General features: G+C 38.5%; 1 protein-coding gene across 3 annotated transcripts in view; it reads right to left on the bottom strand.

Moving 5' to 3' along the window:
- The window catches only part of PCDH19 (protocadherin 19), a 125,965-nt gene that overhangs the window by 35,183 nt on the left and 64,169 nt on the right, over window positions 1-26,613 (bottom strand). For 2 of the 3 annotated variants that reach the window (XM_035026202.1, XM_035026029.1), the window contains 2 exons: window positions 23,510-23,568; window positions 14,733-14,905 (listed from right to left, as the gene is read on the bottom strand). In XM_035026202.1, coding sequence (XP_034882093.1) covers window positions 14,733-14,905; window positions 23,510-23,568 — 232 coding nt within the window. The remainder of the gene's footprint in view (window positions 1-14,732; window positions 14,906-23,509; window positions 23,569-26,613) is intronic. The other variant, XM_035026116.1, reaches the window with a different exon arrangement.

Here is a 26,613-nt window from a genome sequence, read left to right as displayed (position 1 = left end):
CTTTAAACAAAGACTGGACCAAGAGAGAAAGAAGAACACAACATAATAACAAAGGGAACAATCCAATAAGAAGATATAACAATTGTAAATATTTATGGACCCAACATGGGAGCATCTAAATACATAAAATAGTTGATAACAAGCATAAAAAACCTGATAATAACACAATAATACTAGGGGATTTTTTTTTTAAAGATTTTATTTATTCATTTGAGACACAGAGATACAGAGACAGAGAGAGAGCATGAGCAGGGAGAGAGGCAGAGGGAGAGGGAGAAGCAGGCTCCTCGCTGCGTCAGGAGCCCGATGTGGGGCTCGATCCCAGGACTCTGGGATCATGACCTGAGCCGAAGGCAGACGCTTAACCGACTGAGCCACCCAGGTGCCCCGATATACTAGGGGATTTTAACACCCCACTAAAATCAATGGACAGATCATCTAAACAGAACATCAAAAAGGAAACAATGGCTTTGAATGACACACTGAAATGCATGGATTTAACATATATATTCAGAACACTGCATCCTAAAACAGCAGAATACACGTTCTTTTCAAGTGCACATGGAACATTCTTTAAAACAGATTACATGTTAGCCCACAAAACAAACATCAACAAATTCAAGAAAATCGAAATCATACCATGCATACTTTCTGACCACAACACTATGAAACTACAAGTCAACACAAGAAAAAAATCTGTAAAAACCACAAATACATGGAGGTTAAACAACATGCTACTAAACAATGAATGGGTCAAATAGGAAATCAAAGAAGAAATTAAAAAGTTCATGGAAACAAATGAAAATGAAAACACAACAGTCCAAAACCTCTGGGATGCAGCAAAAGCAGTTTTAAGGGGGAAGTTTATAGCAATACAGGCCTAACTCAAGAAAAATTTCAAATAAACAACCCAACTTTGCACCTAAAGGAGCTAGGAAAAGAACAACAAATAAAACCTAAAACAAGCAGAAGGAAAGAAATAATAAGGATTAGAGCAGAAATAAATGATATGGAATCTAAAAAAAACTTGGGGCACCTGGGTGGCTCAGTTGGTTAAGCATCCAACTCTTGATTTCAGCTCAGGTCATGATCTCAGGGTCATGAGCTCGAGCCCTGCATTGGGCTCTGTGATCAGCAGGAAGTCTGCTTGAGATTCTATCCCTCTTCCTTTACCTCTGCTCCTCCATCCGCCCTCTCTCTCTCTCTCTCTCTCAAAAATAAATAAATAAATCTTTTTTTTTAATCTAAAAAAAACAATAGAACAGATCAATGAAACCAGGAGATGGATCTTTGAAAACATAAATAAAATTGATAAACCACTATCCAGAAAAAAAGCAAAAGGATTCAAACAAATAAAATCACAAATGAGAGAGGAGAAATAACAACCAACACCACAGAAATACAAGCAATCATAAGAGAATATTATGAAAAACTATATGCCAGCACATTGGACAACCTAGAAGAAATGGAAAAATTCCTAGAAAGATACAAACTACCAAAACTGAAACAGGAGGAAATAAAATTTGAAAAGACTGATGACCAGCAAAGGAACTGAGTCAGTAATCAAAAATCTCCCAACAAACAAAAGTCCATGACCAGATGGCTTCACAGGTGAATTCTACCAAACATTTAAAGAAGAGTTAATACCTATTCTTCTCAACCTATTCCAAAAAATAGAAAAGGAAGGAAAACTTCCAAATTCATTCTAGGAGGCCATCATTACTCTGATACCAAACCAGATAAAGACACCACTAAAAAAGAGAACTACAGGCCAATATCTCTGATGAACATAAATGCAAAACTCCTCAACAAAATACTAGCAAACTTAATTCAACAATACATTTAAAAAAAATCATACACCATGATCAAGTGGGATTTATTCATGGGATGCAAGGGTGGTTCAATATTCACAAATCAATCAATGTGATACATCACATCAATAAGAGAAAGGATAAGAACCATATGATCATTTCAATATATGCAGAAAAAGCATTTGACAAAGTACAACATTGATTCATGATAAAAATCCTCAACAAAATAAGTTTAGAGGAAACACACCTCAACATATTAAAGGCCATATATTAAAAACCCACAGCTAACATCATCCTTAATGGAAAAAAATTGAGAGTTTTTCCCCTAAGGTCAGGAACAAAACAAGATGTCCACTCTCACCACTTTTATTCAACATAGTACCAGAAGTCCTAGCCACAACACTCAGGCAACAACAATAACAAAAATAAAATAAAATAAATAAAAGGCATCCAAATCAGCAATGAAGAAGTAAAATTTTCACTATTTGCAGATGACATGATACTATATATACAGAAAACCCCCAAAGACCACCAAAAAACTGCTAGAACTGATAAACAAATTCAGTAAAGTCACAGGATACAAAATCAATGTACAGAAATCTATAGCATTTCTATACACAAATAGTGAAGCAGCAGAAAGAGAAATTAAAACAATCCCATTTACAATTGCACTAAAATAATAAGACACCTAGGAATAAACCTAACCAAAGAGGTGAAAGAGCTGTACTCCGAAAATTATAAAAAACTAATGAAAGAAATTGAAGATGACACAAAGAAATGAAAAGACATTCCATGCTCACGGATTGGAAGAACAAATATTGTTAACATGTCTATACTGCCCAAAGCAATCTACACATTTAATGTAATCCCTATCAAAAATACCAACAGTATTTTTCACAGAACTAGAACAAACAATCCCAAAATTTGTGTGGAACCACAAAAGACCCTGCATAGCCAAAGCAATCTTGAAAATGAAGAACATGGCTGGAGATATCACAATTCCAGACCTAAAGTTTTATTACTAAGCTGCAGTAATCAAAACAGTATGGTACTGGCACAAAAACAGACACATAGATCAATAGAACAGAATAGAAATTCCAGAAGACTCTTAACTATAGGAAACAAACTGAGGGTTGTTGGAGGGGAGGTAGGTGGGGGGATGGGGTAACTGGGTGATGGGCATTAAGGAGGGCACATGGTATGATGAGCACTGGGTGTTATATGCAACTGATAAATTACTGAACTCCACATCTGAAACTAATGATGTACTATATGTTGGCTAATTGAATTTAAATTAAAAAAATAGAAAATCCAGAAATAACTCCACAATTATATGGTCAATTAATCTTCAACAAAGAAGGAAAAATATCCAGTGGGAAAAAGCCAGTCTCTTCAATAAATGGTGTTAGGAAAACCAGACAACTTTCTTATACCATACACAAAAATAAATTCAAAATGGATTAAAGACCTAAATGTGAGGGGCACCTGGGTGGTGCAGTTTGCTCAGGTCTCAAGGTCGTGAGATCAAGCTCCGAGTTGGGCTCCATGCTCAGCCAAAGTCTGCTTAAGAGTCTGTCTCCCCAAACCATGAGAGACTATGGACTCTGAGAAACAAACGGAGGGTTCTAGAGGGGAGGCGGGGTGGGGGTTGGGTTAGCCTAGTGATGGGTATTAAAGAGGGCACGTACTGAATGGAGCACTGGGTGTTATACACAAACAATGAACCATGGAACACTACATCAAAGACTAATGATGTAATGTATGGTGGTTAACATAACATAATAAAATTTTTAAAAAAAGAGTCTGTTTCCCTCTTCCTCTGCCCCTGCCCCCATGCTCGCTCGCTCTCTCTCTCTCTCTCAAGCTTACAAATCTCAACACCCCAAAAACAACCCAATTAAAAATGGGCAGAGGGGCGCCTGGGTGGCTCAGTTGGTTAAGCGACTGCCTTCGGCTCAGGTCATGATCCTGGAGTCCCGGGATCGAGTCCCACATCAGGCTCCCTGCTTGGTGGGGAGTCTGCTTCTCCCTCTGACCTTCCCCCCTCTCATGCTCTCTCTCTAATAAATAAAAAAATCTTTAAAAAAAATGGGCAGAAGATATGAACAGACATTTCTCTAAAGAAGACATCCAGATGGCCAATAGACACATGAAAAGATACTCATCATCACTTATCATCAGGGAAATGCAAATCAAAACTAAAATGCAATATCACATCACACTTGTCAGAATGGCTAAAATCAAAAACACAAGAAACAACAGGTGTTGGCAAAGATGTGGAGAAAAAGGGACACTCTTGCACTACTGGTGGGAATGCAAACTGAAGCAGCCACTCTGGAAAACAGCATGGAGGGTCCTCAAAAAGTTAAAAACAAAACTACCTTATGATCCAGCAATTGCACTACTGGCTATTTACCCAAAGAATACAAAAATACTGATTCAAAGGGATACATGCACCCCTATGTTTATAGCAGCATTACTTACAGTAGCTAAGATATGGAAGCAGCCCAAATGTCCAATGATTGGTGAATAAAGAAGAGGTGGTGTGTGTATATATATATATATATAAAATGGAATATTATTCAGCCATAAAAAGAATGAAATCTTGCCATTTGCAACAATATGGATGGAGCAGGAGAGTATTATGCTAAGCGAAATAAGTCAGACAGAGAAAGACAAATACCATATGATTTCACTCATGTGGAATTTAAGAAATAAAACAAACAAGCAAAGGAAAATAATGGGAGAGAAAGAGTCAAAGAAAGAGAATTTTAATTTTAGAGAACAATCTAATGGTTAGGAGAGGGGAGGCGGGTGGGGGAATGGGTTAAATATGTGATGGGAATTAAGAAGTACACCGTCCTGATGAGCACAGGGTGATGTATGAAACTGCTGAATTACTATATTGTACACCTGAAACTTAATATAATACCATATGTTAACTAACTGGAATTTAAATAAAAACTAAAAAAAATAAAATAAAAGGACTAAATTTTCTAGCTAGTGATAATAAAAGTAATAGTTACCCAGGTTTAAAACGGTATACATTTGCATATGAATGGTGGGTCAATTTCTGCATCTGACTTGCTTCAGTTTATCAACAGTGGGCAGCCTGACTTTTTTTTTCAATAAGCGGATTTTTAAATTAAATTAAAATCAAAACCATTCTTTTGGATGCTCAGATTAGAACAACTGACAGCCTCTTTAATGATTAAAAACAGCAGATGGTGATACCTGGGAACAGTCTGACCAATCTAAATATCTTGATACCTATACTATTCCTCTTTTCCCTCTTATCCATATATTAAAATGGGAAAGATCCTATTGTTCACATAGGTTGGAAACTCCATACATGGTAGAAGAGGAGGGAAGAAAGCAAGTGGTCAAACATCTATTATTATCCAAGCTAAGGATAGAAAGGAGAGAATATATGAGCTTAAAGGTAAAGAAAGTGGCCTCATACAAATTGGAAAACATATCTCTGGCACTGGCTTTAAATTTGCAAACTCATGGCTGGAAAGCTGCCTTGCTGCAATCAACTAAACCTACCAAGTTTCTCCAGGTGATTACAGCAGTGTTTGTTTACAGATACCTATTTAAAATGGCAATGTAATAAGTTATGATTTTATTTAAAGCAGGTTACAGTTGCACTCCTGCACCACTTGGTACTACACCATGAATTAGAAAGAGCCTAAGGCTTAGCTAACTGGGATAGGAGAAGATGATTGTGTTTTTAAGGTTCTAACTTATACCAAACTGAAAATCTTTTCGTTAAAACAGGAAACTAAAGTGCCTCATTTGCCATTAAAGTGGCTATTACTAAGGTTTAAAAGAACTAACTTATGGGGCACTTGGGTGGCTTAGTAAGTTAAGTGACCGACTCTTGATTTTGGTTCTGGTCATGATCTCAGGGTTGTGAGATCCAGCCTTGCGTGGAGCCCCACATCAAGCCAGCATCTGGCTATGTGCTCAGTGGGAAGCCTGCTTGAAATTCTCTCCTCTCTCTCCCTCTGCCCTTCACCCCATTCACGTGCACTCTCTCTCTCAAATAAATAAAAATAAATAAATAAAAGGGCTACCTCCTGATAAATCCATTGTATGTTGAAAATGTATTTATAGGCGCCTGGGTGGCTCAGTCGGTTAAGCGTCTGCCTTTGGCTCAGGTCATGATCGCAGGGTCCTGGGGTTGAGTCCCATGTCAGTGTCCCTGCTCACCAGGAAGTCTGCTTCTCCCTCTCCCTCTGTCCCTCCCCCTGGCTCATTCTCTCTCTCTCTCTCTCTCTCTCTCTCTCTCTCAAATAAATAAATAAAATCTTTAAAAAAAAGAAAAAAAAAGAACTAACATGATAAAATAGTATCATCTATTATTTCAGATTTAACAGCTTGCAAGTTTGTTGTCTATACTATTGCAAAGAATAATGGAGTAGAACTATTATTTCTGATTATCAGGATCCCTCAAAAGACAAAATGTCTCTCATGAGGCTACCTCAGTGAGACAAAACTTTGAATAAATTTGGCCACAAAGAACTTGTTTTCTGATAAACTCCTTTGGCCACTTCTGGATTCGGTGCCTTTCAAATTACCTCTGCAACACACCGTCTCGTAAATTCCTCCAGTGACAGAGTAGATCTTAAACCTGCATGTTTTTGAGTGAAGAAGTTCAAGGTTCACCATAAAACCTAAAATCCCACAACACCCTCCTGGCTTTGTCACGCACACATGTCCAGCCCCAAAGGATTTGCTCCAAAACAATTCTAGAGACTGGTATCTCATTGATAATCTCTTTAGCCCAAGCTGTAGATAACTGCTTTGTATTCTCTCTACATGGCAGAATAATTGGTTTATGGGACTCCATTCTGCCCAGTTGCAAAAGGAATTCTTGGTCTCAGGAAACAAACTGAGGGTTGCTGGAGTGGTTGGGGGTGGGAGGGATGGGGTGGCTGGGTGATGGACACTGGGGAGGGTATGTGCTATGGTGAGTGCTGTGAATTGTGTAAGACTGATGAATCACAGATCTGTACCTCTGAAACAAATAATACATTATATGTTAAGAAAAAAAAAAGAAGAAGATAGCAGGAGGGGAAGAATGAAGGGGGGGGGAAATCGGAGGGGGAGACGAACCATGAGAGACTATGGACTTTGAGAAACAAACTGAGGGTTCTAGAGGGGACGGGGGTGGGGGATGGGTTAGCCTGGTGATGGGTATTAAAGAGGGCACGTTCTGCATGGAGCACTGGGTGTTATATGCAAACAATGAATCATGGAACACTACATCGAAAACTAATGATGTAATATATGGTGATTAACTATTAACATAATAAAATCAAATTTAAAAAAAAAGAACAGGCTTTGTCTGCCTACCTTGAGCTGTGTGTAAGTCTCTAAAAAGCAACTTTAATGATGGCTCTAAGGGCTAGCTCAAACATTTTCCAGTCTGGAGCTTATTGATTTTTCCACGTTTGGGGATTTGTTGGGGATAAGCCATGTAGGAAAAGAAATTGAAAAGACTTGCTTGTCAATGAGCCACAATTCCAAAGTAGATGTGCGTAATTGCCTTTCCTTGGCCCAAAGTAAACAGGCAATCACCCATCTGGTAAAGACAGAGACCAAAAATATCTGGGGCTAAGACATAACTCTGGATGACAAAAAGCATCTATAAAAGAAGAAAACCATCTCACAAGTATTTTGCCCATATAATAAAGAAATAACACATGATTTTGGTATTCTTGAAATTGCTTTTTAAATTATGACTGGACTTGATTCCCCATATTTATTTCATAATAAAGGAGTTAAGGGAAAATGAACAGAAAAACAACTTCATAAATATTTAAATGACAAATTTAGATTTATGTTTTCCCATCCTGATGGAGTTTTTGGTTCTTAAACATCTTATGATAGGACAGAAATGTTGTTAAACAGATAGAAAGACCCAAAGAAGATGATGATCTTGACATTTAAATGGACTTTTTTGTGTATGCAAAGCAACCCATATGATCTAGCCCAAAAAACAACTTGATTTCCTTCTCATCTGTTATCCTATTGGCAGTGTCCCTACTTATCATGGCCTATGGAACTTGCTTTATCATAAATATTCACCTAGCAAATCACCCAAATAGAGCAGAATTTTATCTAGCCTACTATATTGGGGCCTGGCTTCGACTATTCCTCCAAAGGGATCCCATTACACCAAAGCGTCCTTTGAAGTGTATTTTGCTTTCCAGCTCAAATAACCTTAATTAATTTCTTCACTGATCCTATGCAGTCTATTCCATACTGGACTATTTGTGCTACTGGGCCATAAACTCCTAGAGAATAAAATTCTTAATTGTCCAGTATTCTCCCTTTATATAATCTCCATCCTCCAATGCTTTCTAAGTGCATAAAAATACAGAAATTCTTAGTGTCAGTCAAGAAAGCCCCTGACATTTATTCTCTTGATGAATAATGAATCCCTTTCCACAGATAATTATTAGTAATAAATTTTAAAATAGACATTGAATATGAGACAACTAAAAGTTCCAAATGAATCAGGAAAACATTTTATTTTTTTGAAAAAAGTGTGGGGCAGGGGCGCCTAGGTGGCTCAGTCGTTAAGCGTTTGCCTTCAGCTCAGATCATGATCCCAGGGTCCTGGGATCAAGCCCCGCATCAGGCTCCCTGCTCCACGGGAAGCCTGCTTCTCCCTCTCCCACTCCCCCTGCTTGTGTTCCCTCTCTCGCTGTGTCTCCCTCTGTCAAATGAATAAATAAAATCTTTAAATAAATAAAAATAAAAATAAAAAAGTGGGGGGCATAGTGTTTCTACTTCAAAGCAGATGAAGAGAACTGTCCTAAAAGAATTCTCTGACCAAAAGGTCCATGCCAAAATAATGCTAGCAAACAACTGCTAATAGCATGGATGTTTCCATTAGTTACGGACAACTTTTTATTCCAGCAACTGTCTTGCCAATAAAATGTAAATAATGCTTTGAAAGGAGTCCAATTATCTGGTGCAGCAATGTAGTTGAAATAAACAAAAGCATCCACCTGTCCCTCTATCCCCACCTGCCCAGCCACTGCTGAGACTGAGAATGGATAAAAGTTCACGGACATCAGAGGAAAAGGGAGACTGGGCATTGAGTACCACTGAGTGCCTCTAAACCAGCAAGGTAACTGGACATGTCAGAGATTAAACCTATGGTCTTATAATGAAGTTAACTAAAAGTAAGCAAGAAGTTCAGCCTCAGAGCAGATAGATTCAAAAAGAAAATATTTACCTCTGTGACATTGTTCAAATTAGGACATCAAGGAAGAGTCTTTCATGATAGTCTTATTAAAAATAAGATCTTGATTGTAACAGTCTCCTTTTATTGTTTCTTTTGCTTTGCTGACACAACATTAATAAGGTTTCCAATAGTACCAGGCTCTATTCTTATAACGATTTCTAAAATCATAAAGAGTTATTCATTTCATCATTGAGCTGACCTTGGTCAATTCAGTAAACCCCAGATATAAGCAAAGCTAAAAATATGAGAACTTTCACAGTCAATAATAGCAGTAATTGACACATTCAATTCCCAGAGACAGGCACACAGTAGGCACTCAAAAATATTGTTGAATGAATGGGTGAAAGATATATATCTACTCATGGATTGTTCCTACCTGACATTAGAATACAGTATACCTGAGATAGATGGAAACAGCTGAAAGTCACATATATAGATTCACTATATACATATACATTCCACTGTTCAAGTAATTAAACATTTCACCTTGTATATATATATGCATGAGGATGAAGACATTTTTAAAAGATTCTATATGAGCAAAACCAGGGGAGAACTAACCACATGAATTTCAAAACAGGATATCTAGCTTCAAAGATGCTAATTCAGGTCCAGGGGGATCCAATCAATCTCTTTGTTGAAGTAAAGATAAAACTTTTTGACAGCAAATGCTATTCTGATAAAATGGAATTTTCAATTACTCTATGAACATCTGGTCCATGCTACAATTTCTGGAGCCCAGCAGCACACTGCTTTGCAATGTCACAAAATACTCTCCATTGAGAACTCCCTATTTTGCCAAGAGACTAATTGAAATGAACGTTTGGAAATTTAGTGAGGTGAGAGGTGAGTCAGGGGGATAGGCAGAGGATAAGCAAAGGATGTTCAGTCACTAAATCATAATTTCATTAAAAGGCTAGAGGAAATAAAATTACACATTGCTGGTAGAGTGTTGGAAGTGTAAACGTCTTAATACACCTGTGATTGAAACTAGACTATGCACAGTGTGAAACTTACAGAACATTTTCATGGCTAATTTGTAATAGCAGTTGAATTAAGCACAGATCAAATTCTTTCAATCCATATTTTACACAACAAACCTGTTAAATGATATTCAGGTGATGAACTACCAAATAAACAAGTTTAGTAAAATGCAGAAGGATTTATACTTCCAGAAATAAAGCAATCATTACACTGCATTTGCATTTATACTTCCAGAAATAAAGCAATCATTACACGGCATTTGGATGCATTTAGATATGAGCAATAGATAGATGTTATTGTGAGTTTCTGTATGTTGCTTCCATTTGGTATCAATTAGCACGGGAGGCAAACCGATTCAGTGTTGTAGTGAACTCCAAACTAAGTCCACATTAGAGCAATTAGAGTCATCTTTTCAGCTGATGAATTCATAATCAATAATTAAAATCATAAAGTAAGAGACATTGAGTATGATTTGAAACAAATTAGTTGAGCTTGAGACTAGTATGTATAGTTCTAGGACATGATTCCCAAAAGGACTACATATTTAAGTAAACATAATGGTATATCCAAGTAATCACAAATGGTCATGCAAAGAAGCATGGAAGAGACAGAAGCCTATTAACCTCAGCACTACTCGACCCAGAAATAAGTCTGAAAGGAAGAGATTCAAACCCAGTGATATCCCTAATTGTGCAACAAACCCATGAACCTCTGGCACCTCTGACCTCTCTAATGGTCAGTTAATCTTCTTGGAGACTGTCTGCTGCAATTGCATAAGGCAAAATTCTTGGCTTTGCCAGAAGTTGGTAATTTTACCAAATAAGTCAAAATCAGGAAGAGAAGGCATTGGTTAAAAGATTTGAGTGTGACTCCCAAGCTCAGTGTCAAATCACCTCAAGACCTAAATCAGGTGGTAAAATACGCTGAATGACAACACTTACTTGTTCTCAAGGCACTCTGAGAGCTACAGAGAGATAGCATTCCAAAAAGTGCTGTATGTGAGTAAAAAGTATAGGATAAAGAATTCTCCATCACCTTTTTTCTGGGAAGCCATGACAATAAGAGCTGAATTACTGGGGACAAGCTGAGACATAATTAATCCAAAGGCACTCAGATGATAAATGAATTTGTAATTAAGTCACCTGGCAACAAGGAAATTCAGCTCAGCCAACCAAGTGACCTGGTCTTGGGCAAGTTGAGAGTGATACCAGGATTGGTAATAATCTGGAAAGCAGAGATTCCTGTCATTAATTCTTATCTCCACCCTGAGTCAGCTCATGGATGTATTAGGTTGGGGCAGTCAAAACACAATCCAAACTCAAGTGGCTAAACCCCTGGCTTTGCCCTTCAGGTGCAAAAGCCTTCCAGACATTCTCCTTCTTTGGTTGAATATACTGATTCTGGGTTCCATCCCTAGAGGACTGTTCTCAGAGATGGGTTGCTGAAAATTAAGGGATTGGGGCCTTTACTCAGAAAGTCATGAAGCACCTTTGACATTCACACTAAGCATTCTGCTATAGCAGTTACAAGAACAAAACCCAAAGAAACTTTGGCAGTGTGAAGCAGCACAGGGCCCAGGTGTTTGGGAAAGTGGGGAGAAAATATAATTTGTACCTTTTCCTCAAATGCTGGCAACACAATAATAGCTCACGAACAACCCATTCCTGCTCAAGGAAAAAATTAACAGATGCATAAAATTGTCTTTATTTTGAAAATCCTGACACTCCCTATCAATCATGGGTCCCTATACATGCAAAGAAAAATGCTGTGCTAATATCCAAATTAGAAAACACAGAAAACTACAGACATGAAATCCAAGGTGAGCCAAAACAAAGGTGTAAGGTACACTCTGTTGGGTATATTTGGCCCAATTTTGGAGTGGTTCTGACAGAACCAGAAGAAATATTATCAGGATCAGAGTTAGTCTGAGAAGGTGTTTAAAACCCTTATTCTTCTCCAGAGCCATCTACTCAAACCTCAAGAACCGCTCAGCACTGGAACCACCAGGATTTTAGGGCACTTGGGTTTGAGATGCCCATCACAATATCAAGGAACCAAAGAGACCTGAGACTATTTTTTTCCCCCTCAGGGAATCTTTGAGACTTTCAGTGCAGGTCTGAGTCCAGAGGAGATTCCATTTTCCCTCGTGACCTTTCTAAATTGGTAGTCCCGAGAAGCAACAGTACCGTATTGCCCTGGAGTTAGTATACCTAGAACTATTCTAGTTAGAATGGTTACAAGATCAGGCATACATGGTAAATTCACTCAGTGATTGTCTTTCACTAGTCTGCCTCAGGATAAAATGAGAAATATTATGTGAATCCAGGTTTGAGTTGGTAAAATCCTATAAAATGTTAATTGTTGAAATTGTTGCTGTTGTTTGAGGTAGCAATAACTGAGGTGACACAATTATGTGCGCAACCTAGAGCTGATTTGGGATATAACAATTAAGTACTATTATGGAAACTCACAAGCACTGAGAACTCACTAGGTAGAGCCTGAGATGTAAGCAAGACCGGAATTCCATCTGTACCTAAAGTTTAATGACTCAACCAAATCGAAAAAAGCAAACTCAAGGATTGGCTTAAGATCTAGCCACTGCTGGGAGCCTGGGTGGCTCAGTTGGTTGAGCGGCTGCGTTCGGCTCGGGTCCTGATCCCGGTGTCCTGGGATAGAGTCCCACATCAGGCTCCCCCTGCTCTGCAGGGAGCCTGCTTCTCCCTCTGCCTCTGCCTGCCACTCCCCCTGCTTGTGCTCTCTCTCTGTATCAAATAAATAAAATCTTAAAAAAAAAAAAAAGATCTAGCCACTGCTGGAATGATGGAAAAAAAATTAAGATATACACATGCAAAATTGAATATTGAGAAAAAAAATATGAAAGTGTTGCCAAAATGGAACAGCAAAAAGTGTCTGTGTGTACATGCATGTGTGTGTGTGTAATCATCTTATATGTAGGAGAGTCTTGGAATAATGCCACACATTTGCTTTAGAATACTCTCATTATTACACAGTCTACATGGTATATATATACACAATACACCCCATTTGTAAGAAACACTCCCTCAGAAAAATTAAGCATAGTCCATGATACTGTTTTCCTAGAAAAATATGACAAAAAATAAAACAGCATTGTTCTAGCCAGGCATAAAGTGAGAATCAATTATGACCATTTCCTTTCCTGGATCACTTCATTTTAAAAAGCATCTAACTAAAACCCTTTCTGATATAAATGAAAAAGCACTTTTTTGAGATACAAGGCTAGTAAACAATACATACCAGTCTGTACCCTGTGACACACTACTAATCCTCTGAGAATTAAACAGTCTCTGTTTCAGTTATATAAATGTTTAGTTTTCTCATCTTTAGTCTCAGTAAGGTTGCCCAGAAAGTATATTATCTCTGTGGATGTCACCACTTGCCAAGGAGGGAAGACAGCAGTGCACAATCAGTAGTGACCTCTATATATTATAGACTTTGACACTTGAGTCAGCTGCGGAGGGGATGGATTAGACGGTTTAACAGAATCTATAGGGATAAACTTTATTTCTATGAAAAACATTTCCTTTTTGAATTGTGCAATTTTTTCCTTTGGATTCATTTATAAGACCAAAACAAAAGCATTTAATGATGTTTACAGTGAAATGAAACAGCTGAAGACCAGCACATGATCACCATATTTTGTTTTCTCATCTTTAAGTCTTTTAGCAGTGGGGCTTCCAGCTGAGCTTGCGTCTAGCTTCTCTCAAGACATAGCCAAGCATTCTGAAGCTTCACTGAGCCTAAACACCAAGCTGAATTCATAGTTTTTAATTGAAAAAGGCAGGCTGTTTTCCTAGCATGTTTGCATCAGTAAAACACTGAAAATGACATTTGTGCCCAAGTCCATCTGAACATTCTGCCTTAGCTTAACTCTGCTAATGTTTTTATACCCTGGTTTTATGCCTAGCATGGTTTTAAATAGCTCCTCTTGTTAAAGCATGTGTGGCTGCATTCACAAAAATAGACTCTTCTTCATATATGAGAATGCCACTCTTGAGATTTGCTTTGAGGTGTTTTTTGTATGCACAGAATGTTACTTGGAGTCAGCCATGTGTTCTTAAGATAGTCTCTCCTATGACCAATGGCAGGCATGTGTGTGGTAGCTAGAGGAATTTGGCATAGACAAAATGGGAAGTTTGGTACTTTCCCTCTTCAGTAAAGGGTATACAATCTGTGGCCAGAGAACAGAGTCTCTCTCTGGGTAAAGTTAACAGGCTGATATGGAAATAAAACCCACCCCTTTGGTCTCATTAGTGCTATGTTCTGTGCAACTTGACTGATCAGTTAAATTTCATGTACTAAAGCAAAAAGAGGCATTTATTCCTGGTGAGAAGGCATCTGCTCGTTTTCTATGTGCTCAGTGCAGTTACTATTCAAGAGAATGTATGCAATACGTATATGTAGGCAGCTTTTAAAATGCCTGAACTTTATACAAACCTAGGGGATCCACTCAGGGAGGATAAAGAATCTGGTCCAGTGTCAGGACATCTCACAACTCTGTAGATGCTATTCAGGCATGAGCACAGTGCACACCTTGACAACATACTCATTACAGTAAAGTAGTACAATGTACCTACAAATATTCTGTGTTCTTTAGGATCTATGGCTGCAACTTATATCCAACCAGCCCTTACCATGGTCAGGCATCTGAGATCCCATGGAGGTCACACTGGTGTTCAGCACGTCATTGACAGCAGTATCACAATACAGGCTCCGCTGGACATCATGCTCACTGTCAGTCTGGTCACTCTCTTCATGGCCACTATCCTTCAGGCTGTTGCCCTCTAAGTCCTTGAAGGTAGAGCTGCTGGGTTGAAGAAAGAATGATAATTTACAACCGTGATCATCTGATTTTTAAAATCTTTGAGAGCCAGGATGATGTCAGCTCTGCTGTGAGGCCAACAGTGACTGGATTGTCCAAAAGTGTAGAAAGAAGAGGAATTTCTGTTTAAAGATAATGGAACTTGGGACACCTGGGTGGCTCAGTTGGTTGATTGTCCAACTTGTGATTTCGGCTCAGGTTATGATCTCACCGGTTGTGAGATCGAGCCCTGTGTCATGTCGGGCTCCGTGCTCAGCGGGGAGTTTGCTTGAGATTCTCTCTCTCCCTCTCCCTCTGCCTCTCTCTCTCACTCTCTCTCAAATAAATAAATAAATAAATCTTAAAAAAAATAAAGATAATGGAACTTAACACTGTAGAGAGGTTCCCACTATTGGATGCTGATGTAGCTAACACTTTCATTCACTTATCTTCAATGCATTACTATAGTCAAGGTGGAAGAAGGTACAAATCTGAAACCACCACCTGCAAAGAATATCACCATTTCAGAAGCTTTTCTTTCTTATATAATCAAAATAAAATAATAGCTAATGTTTACTGAGCAATTACTATACATAAGGCACTATTCTAAGTGCTTGACATGAATTAACTTTTTTTGATCATCACAACTATATAAGAGAAAGGTACCATTAATATTCCCATTTACAGATGAAAAACAGAAGCACATGGAACTTAAATAACTTGCCCAACGTCATACAGCTGATGAAAATGTAGCAGATCTAAGACCAAACCCAGGCAGTCTAGCTCCAGAGCCTGGATCCTTAACCATTATGTATACTGCTTCTCCAAAGATGTCTACTAATCAACTGCAAAAATTGAGGTGGCAGAAATTGAGGTAATGCGATTAAAATAGAAAGGATTATCAGGATCAGAGAACTCGGGTAAGTTTTAACTGAGAAAGAGAGACAGATTCAAAGAAAATGCGGAGAGGCAGGAGCTGAGAAGCGGAGCCTTGGTGCATGCACAGTAAGATAAAAGTGAGAACCAGAGACTGAGCTCTAATAAAACTGTGGGTTTTATGCTAAGAATATGAAAACCTTCAGCTGAGGAGTTTATGGGCCTATTTTTCTTGCATTTGTTAAATCAATCCACCATACAATGCACTAAACATAGTATCCAAGAACCTCACACAAAATAGAGGATAATACATAAGGTACATTCACAGAGGCCCCACCTGCTATTTCTAATACTTTGTATGTCCTGACAGAATCTGCAGATGTGCAACACTATGGACCATAAATTATGAATCTGAAATAGCTAGTGGATGGTGAATCCATTTCCCAATCAGTGAGGAAGCAGCAAAGGCAAACTCAAGAAAATGTATTGTTGTCTCAACAACGGAGAGTGTCATGCTTGTGAATTAGGACAAGTCCCAACAGACCTACTGTACCTCTGAAAAGGGAGCCTGGGGAGATGATAGTGCAAACTCATTTGATGTGCTCAACCTTGAACATCCACAGGCCTGGCTCTCTGAGGCTTTGATAACATTGAGTAGGTATGATGAAGAGCTATGCCATGGACACAATAGATACATTGTCATTCTCTACATTGGTCAGAAGGAATCACTGCAGATTTTTAACATATGACAAACCTAGATGTAGAATGCTTGCTGCTCTGAATATGAAAAGGAAAAGATCAAAAGGGCAGTAACGGGAAAGCCATAATTATAAGAAAATGAAGAGCAGGAGAGAGTAAAGCATTGACCTGTTTGCTAATTATTTTCAGAAAGGATCACTGAGCATCACCTGTATTAAAACTAAAATCATTCAATAAGCCAACTCACTCAGCTCCTCCAAATTATGTCATGCAGCTACTCAGCCCTGTGGACCCACCAGCATGCAGTTCTATTAAAAAACCAATCATCCTAAAATTCTTTTATGGTCAAGAACACCAATTGGAAACACAGGCTTTAGAGTGTGTAATCATTTCTAGTTTTATGGCACAGGTGTTGGGGCGTCCTGTAAATACTAATGCCATAGCTTGAACAGATTCAAAGTTTTTCTTTTAGAAAAAAAATTTTGGTCCTGCCCACATAGACTCCTGCATCTCAGAAGAAAGGAAATGACCTGCCCAGTTCATATGTTTTTAAAACAAAATAAATTTTTTGACCTGTATTTCTCGTACCTGGAGCACATGAAAATTTCTTTAATCTACAACACAAAATTTTTGCTTTAAGCCAGAGACTTCAACCCTGAAATGAGTGCATTTCAGCAGTTGCCAAAATATGCCTGAGACATACACTGAGGAGGAATATAAAGACAACACAATTTACCATCCCTTAGACCAAGGTTTCTCAACCTTGGCACTATTGACATTTTCGGCTGCATGATTTTTTGTTGTCAGAGGCCATCCTACACATTGTAGAATGTTTAGCAGCATCCCTGGCCTCTACCCATTAGATGCTAGTAGTGCTTCTCCCAGAAGTTATAACCAAAAAGGTCTCCCTCCATACATTGCCAAATCACCCTCAGTTGAAAACCACTGCTTTAGGTTTCTTTAAAACTCTATTCCTGCGGCATATTAGATTCCCAGACTGTAGTGGAAAGAGCACTGTCATTAGAACAAGTGACAATCCGTACTGTGTCACTTCATTGATGGGACCCTGAGCCTGATATCTAATGTCTTTGAGCCTCAATTTCCTTGTCTGTAAAATGCATTTGCTAAAACCTTCTTCACAAGGCCATTTTGAGGACTCAATGAGAGTACATGAAGTACTGGGTAGACACAAATGGTCAATAAATGGTTATTGTTTAATATGATCATTACTCCATACAGTAATGTCTTCATTGAGTTATAATTAAATATTATGTCTGTGGTCTTTTTATAGGATACAAGAAATCTGTATTTAAATGTTTTTATACCTTCCATAAACTATAGTCAGACACTGTCCACTATGTTAATTTCTCCTAGAATTCAGGAATAGGAAAAGAAATTCTCCTGTCAAAATGTGTCCTTCCTTTATTGAAAAATTAGAACTATATACCCTGGTGTACTTAACATTTTGTCTTGGCTTCTCAAAAGCTTCACGATAAATATAATATTTAATTGCCGTGATTTGGACGCCAAGGATCACAATTTATCTTCACCCAATTGGTTTAGATCTGCTTTTTTAAAGTTTGATCACCCATTTTATATGCATCAGAATATTACAAACCATCTCAGAGATTTTGTTTTTTAGGTAGAAATGGGAGAAATAATAAAATAGTGAAGGACTGGCTACTTGGGACTGATAGTGTGAGTATAAAAAGTCAGGTATTCTTGGCTAAAATCAAAAACACAAGAAATAACAAGTGTTGGTGATGATATGGAGAAAAAGGAACCCTCATGCACTGTTGATAGGAATGCAAACTGGTGTAGCCACTGTGGAAAATAGTATGGAGGTTCCTTAAAAAATTAAAAATAGAACTAACCTATCATCCAGTAATCCCATTCCTGGGTATATACCCCCAAAATACAAAAACACTAATTTGGAAGGCTATATGCACCCCTATGTTTATTGCAGCATTATTTATTATAGCCAAATTATGGAAGCAGCCTAAGCATCCATCAGTAGATGAATGGATAAAGAAGAGGTGGTGTATATGTAGGTATATATATATATATATATATATATATATATATAATGAATATTATTCAGCCACAAAAAGAATGGAATCTTGCCACTTGACACCTTCAACCTCATACATGGATGGAGCTAGAAAGTATAATGCTAAGTGAAATAGTTCAGTCAGAGAAAGATAAACACCATACGATTTCACTCACATGTGGAATTTAAGAAACAAAACAAAGAAAAAGAGAGAGAGGGAGAGAGAGGCGAACCAAGAAAAAGACTCTTAGCTACAGAAAACAATCTGACAGTGAGTTACCAGAGGGGAGGTAGGTGGGGGGAATGGGTGAAACAGGTGATGGGGATTAAGAGTACACTTATCGTGATGAGCACTGAGTAACAAATAGAATTGCTGAATCACTATATTGTACACCTGAAACTAATATCACACTGTATGTTAATTATACTGGAATTAAAATTAAGAACTTAATAAAAATTTTTTAAAAGACTCCAAAAATGATAGTCATGTATTCTCTGGAAAAAAAAAAAAATGCAAGGGATCTAACGCCCCTCCCCCAAACCCTGGAATAGTTAACCCACTTAAAGATCAGTTTGCCCATCTGATGAACTAAGTACCACTTACTCTAATCTTGTGAGGACATTTAGTGGTTTAATGAAGGGATTTGAGTAAGGCAGTTTAAGACCCAGTGAGCAAGATGCTGCAAATTGTAAAACAGCCTGGTAAATGGCTACTCACCCAAAACAAATAATTTATGCCAGGCATAAAAAATGCTGATTTCACTTGCTTTATTACCTGTGTACCTCTTGGGAGATGAAAGACTTGTAAACCAACTTTTGTGGGACAATAAATTAGGGGTACCTGTTTGCAATGGTATTGTAAATGCAAATGTTTCTATTACTGCCCTGGTGGCCAACAAAGGGACAGATTTGTTTGAAAACAACCAGAGCAAGACTCTGAACATAAGAGTTACTCAGAAAATGCTTCATGAATAAACATTATTCACATTCTGCCCCATATTTGCCCTTTAAAATATTGGAAATCTTTCCAAAAGACAGAACAATCTGAAAGGAAACAGGTCATATCTTCCTAGGAGGTGACACCACATGCCCAAGGAATGCCATCTAAGAGTAAGAATGAGAAGGGAGTAAAAGTGAAGGGTATTGTAACTATATTTAGAGAATATAAGGATGATTCTTCAGTGGTTCCTGGATCTCCTACCTGCATCACAATCACCTTGGGAACCTATGAAAACTGGAGATTCTCTAGGGATGGAGCTAAAGACTTTGCGCTTAACAAACCTCCCAGGTGATTCTAATACACATCAAAGGTCAGAAATTGCTGGTTTACAGGGAAACTTAGTGCTCATTCTCATTGGGAAAATGCTGAGATTTTCTTCAACTTCTTTCATCCATTCATTCAATAAACATGTAACAGCACTTGTTACAGACAAGGCATGATACCAGGGGCGGCAAAACCCTAGAACAATTTGGGTGGAAAAGGAAAGCACTATGTATACTTTAGGAGCCAATGTTCATTTTCCTTTCCACACCGCTTCGCTATCTTGTTCATTTCCTGCTTTATTTTCTTTGTGCTCCAGCCTCATGCCCTGCTTGTTATTGCTCCAAAAGCACTGCAGGAGTAGATAACAGACAGCAGCACAGAAACCAAGCATGAGAGAGTGTTGCAGCAGGGGCAAAGTGCAACCGCCGGCTTTTCTTGCTCTGAAAAGATACCAAGGAAACAAACGCAGCAGGAAGGAAACACATCCAGAAAAAATTCTGAACCATCTTGGCTTGTTAATCTGGAATCCTGACATAAGCCTTGGGAACACCTGCAGGCTGCAGGTGATGCTCTGAAAACAAACAAACAAAAATACAGAAATATAACACCAGATTCCGTGGTGCAAAGATTATGTGCCATCTCTCTTCCCTTTCCCTTCCAGATCCACTCTTTACCCTTCTCAACCTTGATTCGTGCTTAGGGGAACCCCCTTGCTCTTTGTCTTTCCGTTGGTTTACCTGAGGTAAATAGACGTGAGAGAGAAAAAGAAACCTGTGTGTAAATTGTCTGGACAAGACAGTTAACAACTGCTGGAGAATGCCAAAAAGAAGGGTCCAAGAAGCATCCGTGGATAGGTAGGAAGTGAAGAGAGAAAAAGAAAATTGATAGGAAAAGAAGTTCTCAAGATTCTCCTGAAATTGGATTCAAAGAAAGAGGACTTGAGGGACGCCTGGGTGGCTCAGTCAGTTAAGCGTCTGCCTTTGGCTCAGGTCATGAACTCAGGGTCCTGAGATTCAGCCCCCCACTTCCCTTCTCTTCCAGCTCCCTGCTGAGCAGGGAGTCTGCTTCTCCCTCTGCCCCTCCCCCTGCTTGTTCTCACTCACTCTCTCAGATAAATAAAATCTTTTAAAAAAACAAACAGAACTTGATAGTAAAATTAAAACTGATAACAAGATTCAGAGTTTCCTGGCTGGGAGATTTTTCCATGCATGTAAATGGATCCTCAAGAAACCACATACAGTGAAACCCCTTTCAAACATCACTGTGAGCTATTTGAACAGTTTGCAGGATTTTTATCACCTGGCGTTACCACTCTCTCTTAACATTTTCCACACATTTTACATTTAAAATAGTTAGTCCCCAGAAAAGCACAGCACACAAGATTTCCTGTATCTTTCCAGGTATTGTGCTTTGTCTAAACTCAATGGATCCCAAAAATTCCAAGGCCTTGTGGCTTTTCAAAGCCCTCAAGTTTCCAAAAACAGAACCTGGCAAAAATGCATGTGTCCCTGAGCTTTCAGATGTTTCCTCTTAATCAAAGTAGACCCTTAAAAAGTCACTATTTTTGGTTTCAGGCAAGATCAGGAGACTTTTCCACTGAAAGCCTATTAAGTACAGGTTGTGCATTTTGTGTGTAAACAAAAACACATAAAGTAATCAAAATCAGAGGTTTCTAGAGAGTCCCAAAGCTTCTGTGGAAATACATGTATCCCCAAAATGAAATGTTTGAACATTAAGTTTTCATCTCATCACTCTGCCTGTGCACTGTATATTCAGGGCTGACCTAAGACAAGGAGGGTCCCCAGGAGAAGGCTTTCTGCCATGCTCTGAAAATCGGGTTCTTGTTATCAGTTTAAACTGGTCATAGAATTCCCAAATACCCAGAGCTAGCCCAAGGAACCTGTGAAGATAAGACACGGTTTTTACCAGAAGGTTTGGAATAACAGTCCTACAGCAGAATATAAAGCAGATTTCTGCTGCAAAGTTACTCTAATCAGTGCACATAAAGAGGGGTGGTTTTCCTACTAAAACAAATCAGTCAGATAATTTTGAATTCCTTACCTTTTGAGTTTATTCTGTGAGCTAAGAAAATATTCAAAATGGATTCCTCCCAATCCCTCAAAAAAAAAAAAAAAATTCCAAACTGAGCTATGACTGGTAATGCTGGACTATTCATTTTTTTTTTAATATTTTATTTATTTATTTGAGAGGAGAGAATGAGAGAGAGAGAACACATGAGAGGGGATAGGGTCAGAGGGCAAAGCAGACTCCCTGCCAAGCAGGGAGCCCGATGCGGGACTCGATCCAGGGACTCCAGGATCATGACCTGAGCCAAAGGCAGTCGCTTAACCAACTGAGCCACCCAGGCGCCCTGGGCTATTCATTTTAATTAACGATAATTAACTATCATCACTTAAGGTCACAAGCAATTCCAGACCAATATAGATAAACCTAGCATGTTTTCAGGGGTTACTGCAGCATCATGAATTAAATTAAACATGAATTAAAGTGGCTTGTTCGACAAGCCAGTTTATTCTTCAAATCCTACTCATCTGGCAATGTAAATTTATGGGATTAGAGCCAGCAAAATAATAGAATTTTCACATCTTCTCTACTGTAGTTCTAAAACACCCTGCTTGCCTCTCTATTTTATTTATATTATTTTTAACAAACACACTCAGAGTTCAATTTTAGCTGCAGAATAACCACTGGATCATTCAAGAGGATATTTGCATGAAGCAGTAATAAAGGCATCATCTGAATAGTCAGTACTGGTTTTTCAGCACAATAAGTTTTCCATTTTGCTTAGTTTTCCCTCCTTAGAGGGCTCCCTGAACCTTGGTGCCCCACCAGATGGAATCTTCCTTGGCAGTATTCAGCTCTGTATTCTGTAGCTCCATGGATAACTGAGTTATGACCAACCAATCACTCAAATCTTAATTTTGAATGCCACATTTGAAACACTTCCAGATATTTTAAGAAGTATTGAATCATGCAAAGATTCTTTTCCTCTCTCATCTACAAAATTTTTAAAAGATAAGAAATTAGTTAATCTGCCATTAACATAGCTTTAAAATGATTCCAAAGTTGACAAAACAACAGCAATCTTGAAATTCACTGGAAGTTCCACATGAGAAATTGTTTAAGGCCTCTCTTAATTTAAAGTGCAGAGCAACAAGGATTTTGATATCAACATGATTTTGAAAGTATCTGTTTTCTAATATTAGATTTCAAGATCATTATATAAAACCATATTTTAATATGACCCCAGTTTTTAATTTGTGTTTATGCATACATTTTGATGTAAAGGAATATGGTAAAATGTCAACAGTGATTATTTTGGCATAGTGGCATTACCAGTGATTTTTATTTTTTTTATGTTTTTCTGAATTTTTCAAATCGCTTACAATAAGCAGATAGGCATTCATTTTAAAATCCATAAACAAAGGCATCATGGGGCACCTGGGTGGCTCGGTGGGTTAAGCACCCGACTCTTGATTTCAGCTCCAGTCATGGTCTCAGGGTCCTGAGATCCAGCCCCAAGTCAGACACCCCCCTCAGCAGGAAGTCTGCTTGAGAGTCTCTCTCTTTCTCAAATAAATAAAAAAATCTTAAAAAAAAAAAAACAAAACACAAAGGCATCCTTTCAAAGGTTTAATCTGTTTTGCTTTTTATATTAAATGAAGCTTAGTTGTAGAAATAGGCAAGCAAACCAACATACCTTTTGATTAAATGGGCTCGGCTATTCACATAGTTGGAATCAAAGGAATAGTTTTCAGTCTGCAATGGGAAAAAAAAAAGATTAAAAAGGTTATATAGATGATTCATGAAAAGAGCCAAACTGTCCTACTTAGAGGGAATTTTTCTGCTGGGCGAGAAGCAATGAATGAATCACAAACCGAGGCCGTAGTGGGGTAACAGCCTGAGGAATGCCTGCCGCCTCCTTAGGGCCCTGGGGGCTCCATGGAGGCAGCCCTCACCTGCAGACCAAGATGAAATTGATATAAACAGCCCCTAGAATACGGATGGCTACTGACCATGCAAGCACTTAGAGGAAGATCCAGCATGACCCACAATCTTTACAGAAACTGTTTCCCATTCCCAGTGGATGTAATTCTGTGCCCATCAAATTGACTGGAAGTTCAAAAGTATTTTTATTAGTAGTAGATAATTAACATGTTAAAATATTTATTCCATAGATATGGAAATGCAGGCAAGGTAATCCCCTACTGTGGATTTAAACTCTGCACTTCCCTTTGTTTTAAGACATTTTGCTCAGCACTGGTTATGCAGGAAGGCCTTCGTTTTATCACAGATATAAAGGCAAACAAGTATTATGCCTGAAACCGGGTGAAGGGCAGTCCACAGGGGGTGCCAAAGCCTTTCATGTGAAACATGAAGTTTGCAAGCAAACCCTGTCTCAGCTCCTATCATTAAAACACGACTGTCTAATCTGGTTACAGTAGACTGCCTGAGCAACAGCTTTACAAAAGCAAATGCAGAATACCTGCCAGATGAAAGAGATGGGAAAACACCCAAAGGGGGCAGCCTTGGAAGGTGGGAATGCAGGGCAAAGTTGACACTGAAGTAACTGAAAGTCCTAGTAAAATGAGTCTTACCCCCAACACTGAAGTACTACTCTCACTGAACCATTATATATACTGGAAAATGCCTAAACGCATCTCCATCCTCCTGCTTTCCTACCAGACATCCTCACCACGCTCACCATTCCTTGGGGCCTCCTGAAATCACTTCAACTAAAAGTGCCTGAAAAAGGAAACACAATAGCTGTCTAGCTAACAAAACAGCAGATTCCTTTCAGCTGACTACCTGTCAGACATTAACTGTTCAGGGCTCTTAGATGCAGCTTTTGGTTTCAAGGAACTCAGAGTTCGGTAGAAGAGAAAACAGAATAGGTGATAGCAAATCCAACCACCATATGAGTACCAAACAGCTAACAGTTAGGGTAGGGACCCTAAGTATCTAGAGTAGGTGGGGAGGGCAGTGGTGAGTAGATGGGAGAAAGGAGGAGAGAGTATTGTGAAGAAAACTAAATCCCCCCATTGTCTTGTACTTACTCAGGCATGCTCATGCCCGCTACATGCTCCTCATTTGAAGATGGGCTCTGTAATATCCACTCACACTGCTTTTATCTAGAGGATAAAATCCCCTTTAATGTAAACCACAAATGATTTTTGGTTCTGTTGGAAGGGATGAATTGGGAGAGCAAAAAATCAAAAGGGTCAGTTCGTTTCTAATTTGTTCATAAGAAAATGGATGCTGAAATTGTTGCAAATATAATTACAGGAAGAAGAGGCAAACTTGAAGCTGCATTGGGAATACAATGCTGGAAGTATTGCTGGAAGAGGTTATCCATCAGTCAGTCAAGCAACAAGCATTTCTTGAATTAATTTATTATACCAACATAATAGGCAAAACTTGTGCTGGGTAAGTGTGCTCTTTTATGATATTCAATACAATATATAATTTAACAAGTGGAAGTCTCCACCTGCCAAAAAGCATGCTATCCAATTAAAACAGGAAATTGATTAAGTACTCAGGAGTTCAATGACTAGTTTCACTGTGCAACCTTGGGTAAATTACCTAATTTCTGCATGCCTCACTTTCTTCCTATATAAAATAGGGACAATAGAACAGGAATCCAAAGGGGAAGTTCAGCTGAATTTATCATGACTCATGGTGGAAATGGTGGGAATCCTTATCCCCTGCTTTCTACAGAACCTGAAGCACTAGACATGAGGCAGATTTCTAGAACCAATTTTCCCATAGTGGATGGGGCTATGTTGAGTCATCCATTGTCTTTTTGTTTTTGTAATTGGTCTCAGGTCTCTTTGTGAGTCCACTTGATTGGAGTTATGGAAACAACCTATGAAACAGAATTATTCTAATTGATAGCATACACTATTCTGACCCCATTAATACTACATTCCAAACAACTGAGCTAATTGGCCATAGATAGCCTATTATGGGTCCGTGTATATTTGATGTCAAGTGTTCTTGCTCATATTGATTCAAGGTATGTGCTCAAACCCAACTTCTGTGCATTGAAAGGGTACATTTTTTCCACACTTCAGATGAAGCAAAGAATGAGACTCAGACCACCCTGAAGAAAGAAACAATCTTTTCTTAATGAATAGCTTGCATGTCTGAAGCCAGTGGTTCTCAGCCCTAATGCACATTAGAATCAACTAGGGAACTTTGGGGTTTTTAAAAATACTGTTGCCAAGGTCCCACTCCAAGAGATTCTGTGGTAATTGGCCTGGAATGGGATCCAGGCACTGGTATTTTTTAAAGCTTCCCAGGCACTTTTAATGTACATCCAGAGGAGAGAACTGTCCTGAGCAAAGGACCTGATGATGTGCTGTTTTCTAATGCAAGCCCAGCTGTTTAGAAGATGGCAGGTCTTCTGTCAGATTATTTATCAAAGTCATCTCAACAGAGACTAAAGAACCAGAGCAGAAATACACTTTTTAAAGAAGTAATAAAAGAGCTTCTCTTTTTTTGCATGAAAGTATTGGCTCCTGGTTAGCCTTATTTAATCAAAATTTGCTTGACATTTTTCCAATCCCCTCTCTAAGTATTCTAAATGGCAAAAAACATGAAACATTTGAGAGAGGAAATTTTCTCTAAATGTCACAATAATTTCACTAGGAAATGTCCCCATCTCTAATGAGACAGACAAGTTAACATAGGAACACAGTAAAGAGACGAGAAAAACATTTGTTTCTGAAAAAACAAATTTTGACATTAAAAAATGGGTCTAGAGCAAACTTTTATTTCCAGTCTCCATGGAATGGAAAATAA

This window comes from Mirounga leonina, unplaced genomic scaffold (assembly GCF_011800145.1).
Source record: "Mirounga leonina isolate KUSES-001 unplaced genomic scaffold, KU_Mleo_1.0 Mir_101414, whole genome shotgun sequence".
Taxonomy (NCBI): domain Eukaryota; kingdom Metazoa; phylum Chordata; class Mammalia; order Carnivora; family Phocidae; genus Mirounga; species Mirounga leonina.
This window is presented reverse-complemented; position numbering and strand designations above follow the sequence as displayed.